Source organism: Gloeophyllum trabeum, assembly GCF_000344685.1.
Source record: "Gloeophyllum trabeum ATCC 11539 unplaced genomic scaffold GLOTRscaffold_00257, whole genome shotgun sequence".
In the NCBI taxonomy this organism is placed as follows: Eukaryota; Fungi; Basidiomycota; class Agaricomycetes; order Gloeophyllales; family Gloeophyllaceae; genus Gloeophyllum; species Gloeophyllum trabeum.
In genome coordinates, this window is record NW_006920665.1 from 1 (window position 1) to 2,739 (window position 2,739).

The following is a 2,739-nucleotide window of genomic DNA, read 5'->3' on the forward strand; positions in this document are numbered from 1 at the left end:
AGGGGTCATATGTTCGAGTCCGTATGTAGCTTTATTTTCGAACACGTCACCCCCTGTAGTCAACCCAAGCGCATGCGGGATGTCATTATATTGATCTGTCCGATTTTAGCACATAGTCAAAAAGGTCCTATGTTGATCAAACGACATACATGAATGCAGGGTTGTTTAGACAAATGTAGCAAACGTGTGCCGGTCTAGGAATGGGTTTACAAAGAATGCTGCCGCCAAATCTAAGACAGTGCTGCTTGTCCAGTCCCGAGGGACGACAGGACCAAACTTAGGCAAGAGATGTACACTACGTTCAATCTGAGAAACTGGTATAATACTCGCCAAGCGTTCCCCATTCTGAATTGAGCGGACAACCCTGTACATCCCCGAGTTACGGTCTGGTTCCGCAGTGAAAGCCGAGAACCATTCGACGTATGCCAGGTGATCCGGCGGTGGTCGCTTGAATAAGGTCGCGACGGCGCGAGGCGGTAAAGCGAAGACTACGCGCACTTGCGCTACTCGAAAACCTGTTGTAGAGTTGCAACGTCAAATGGACAGCATAGGCAGGGATATAAGACTCACCTTGCAACCGCGAGTTGGCATTTCCAGAAGTCCCCATATTAACGAGAACTGTATCAAACCGCGCAGGAACATCGCGCCCGCGCGAGTCTTGACGGATGGGCTTTGCATGCACTGCATCGGATGTATCAAATTCTGCAGTACGTGCGAACGGATCCCGGTTTCGAAACTTTATCTTGTGGAAGACGGGAATGGTTTGGAACCGGATGGACATGCGGTTTGCAGCATCCTCAATCTGAGCGCGCGTCAAATGTGGCTGGTGGTATTGGGCCACAAAGCGGGCGAGAGCCGCTTCGAAGTATGTTGCACCATAGTCGCTGCGGACCTCCGATAAAGGTACGGCCTTCAGGGTAGGATGTCTCGTCATACGTATATGATTCCCGGTGTCCATGGTTCCTCTTGACTTCGGCATTGGCGCTGGGCAGCCTGCAAGACGCCAGTTGATGTACTTCTCGTGCCGCAGAACCTTCTCGCGGCGTTCAAGCCACCTAGTCATTTGGGGATATTCATCTTTATGATTCGTAGCGCGATAAGCATCCTTCGCAAAATCTATGTGCAGGCGCTCCGTATATTCTGTATTGTAGTTGTCAGTAGTGCCGAATATCTTGATGGAGATGAGATAATGGAGGAGGGCATGCAGTTTCGGTATATTGAAGTCGAACCGGATCCCTAAGTCAACAAAGATCTGTTTATTGTCGTGGAAACGGTGCAATGCGTCTTCGAGAAGTCGGAGAGTATCATCCGTGTGCACTGGATATTGTGCGAGAAAACAGAAATCAAGTATGGCACGTGTGGCTCGCACCAGGCGGGCTGACGAAAGATGATTTGGAAGCCGTATATCAGTTACAAAGCCAAGGAGAAGTTGACACATTTGGGCGTGTTCCCGACCAGTGACCTTCGACAGGGTACTGATACCCTTCATGAACAGCCGTATGTGATGATTAGGTGGAAATCGGCGACAGCGAGCGTCGACCTCTGCTGCCCCGCAAGCTTTTGTAACCCATGATATGAAATGCTTCATCACGCCTTGATAGAGCTGGTGTAAGATGTCCGGCGTGATTGACTGGAATATATTCACATAAGGGAGCCCTTCCCAAAACGGGTGCTGGATCGGCTTGATCCCTGCGTGCGCACAAGCTTTGATAAATGCTGTTGGCCCGTCGGCGATGCTTGCGAGAGCGTCCAGTACAGCATCCATATCCCGAAACTCATACGGGTCTTCGGAGTTGCATTCTCCTAACTGGTCATGCGGGACTGGACATCTCGGACACTGCCCCGTCTTGACGCCCGTCACCAAGAGTTGCTCTGGGTAGTCACCGACGAACGTCGCGAACAAAGGATGCACCCGTCGGCGAACCCCATCGCCGCTCGCCATCACTATGCCTACTTCGCCAGCCTTCTTTAGAGGATGGAGAATACGTTGTACACATGAGTGAAAGAGGTTGGCGAGGGTCCGTCGTCGGGCGGCCTTATTGGTGATATGATCAAGCCTGGTGGTTGGCAGGTATCCCAAAAGTATGTGGCCACCTCGTGATGGTTTCCGCCGTATTTCCTTTGGTAGGTTGCCAATGGTCATATAGATGGGATATGCGGACTTGTTTCCAAATAACGTCACCTGTGTCTTATCAGACGAGATGATCACAGGGACAATCGTAGCACCAGGTTGATCCTGCTCAATTGCCTTCTAGAGAGTGGTGTTAATCATCCGCTCACAGACGTCACATGTAGTAGTGCTTCCTGGCTTACCTGCGTCGCCCACCACCATTTACCAGTGTGCATATCCGAATACATCCGGATCGTCATGTCTGGATCGGAGTAGTGCCTCTCTGGCGCAAAGATCAAGTCCGCCGCGAACTCAGGATCACCGTAGAGTGCCTGTATACACTCCAGTACATCACGATGATAGACTTCAAAGGCTTCTTCCGCTACGATGACCTCCTCTCGTCGAAACTTAGGACGCCCAGGTAAGGCATCAACAATCTTATTTAAGGAGTCGGCATCTTTATATGATAATCCCAGTGAATCCCGGACCTATTAACAGGTAGCAGGATTAAAACTAGCCGTCATCGGTGATTGAACGGACTTACACCTTCGATTTGAAGTAGTTCAGTAAGAGCTGTCGAGCTCGGCCCACGCAGCTTTGCCCAACGTCCTACCTCCCAGTCCAGCTTC

General features: G+C 50.8%; 1 protein-coding gene across 1 annotated transcript; it reads right to left on the minus strand.

The window, feature by feature from the left end:
* Positions 1-165: 165 nt before the first annotated feature.
* On the minus strand, positions 166-2,739 carry GLOTRDRAFT_51483 (uncharacterized protein; the record flags this gene model as incomplete). Its single annotated transcript, XM_007873493.1, has 4 exons — positions 166-515; positions 571-2,251; positions 2,314-2,598; positions 2,655-2,739. Coding segments are annotated over 4 exons (2,401 nt in total), but the record flags the coding sequence as incomplete, so codon positions are not given.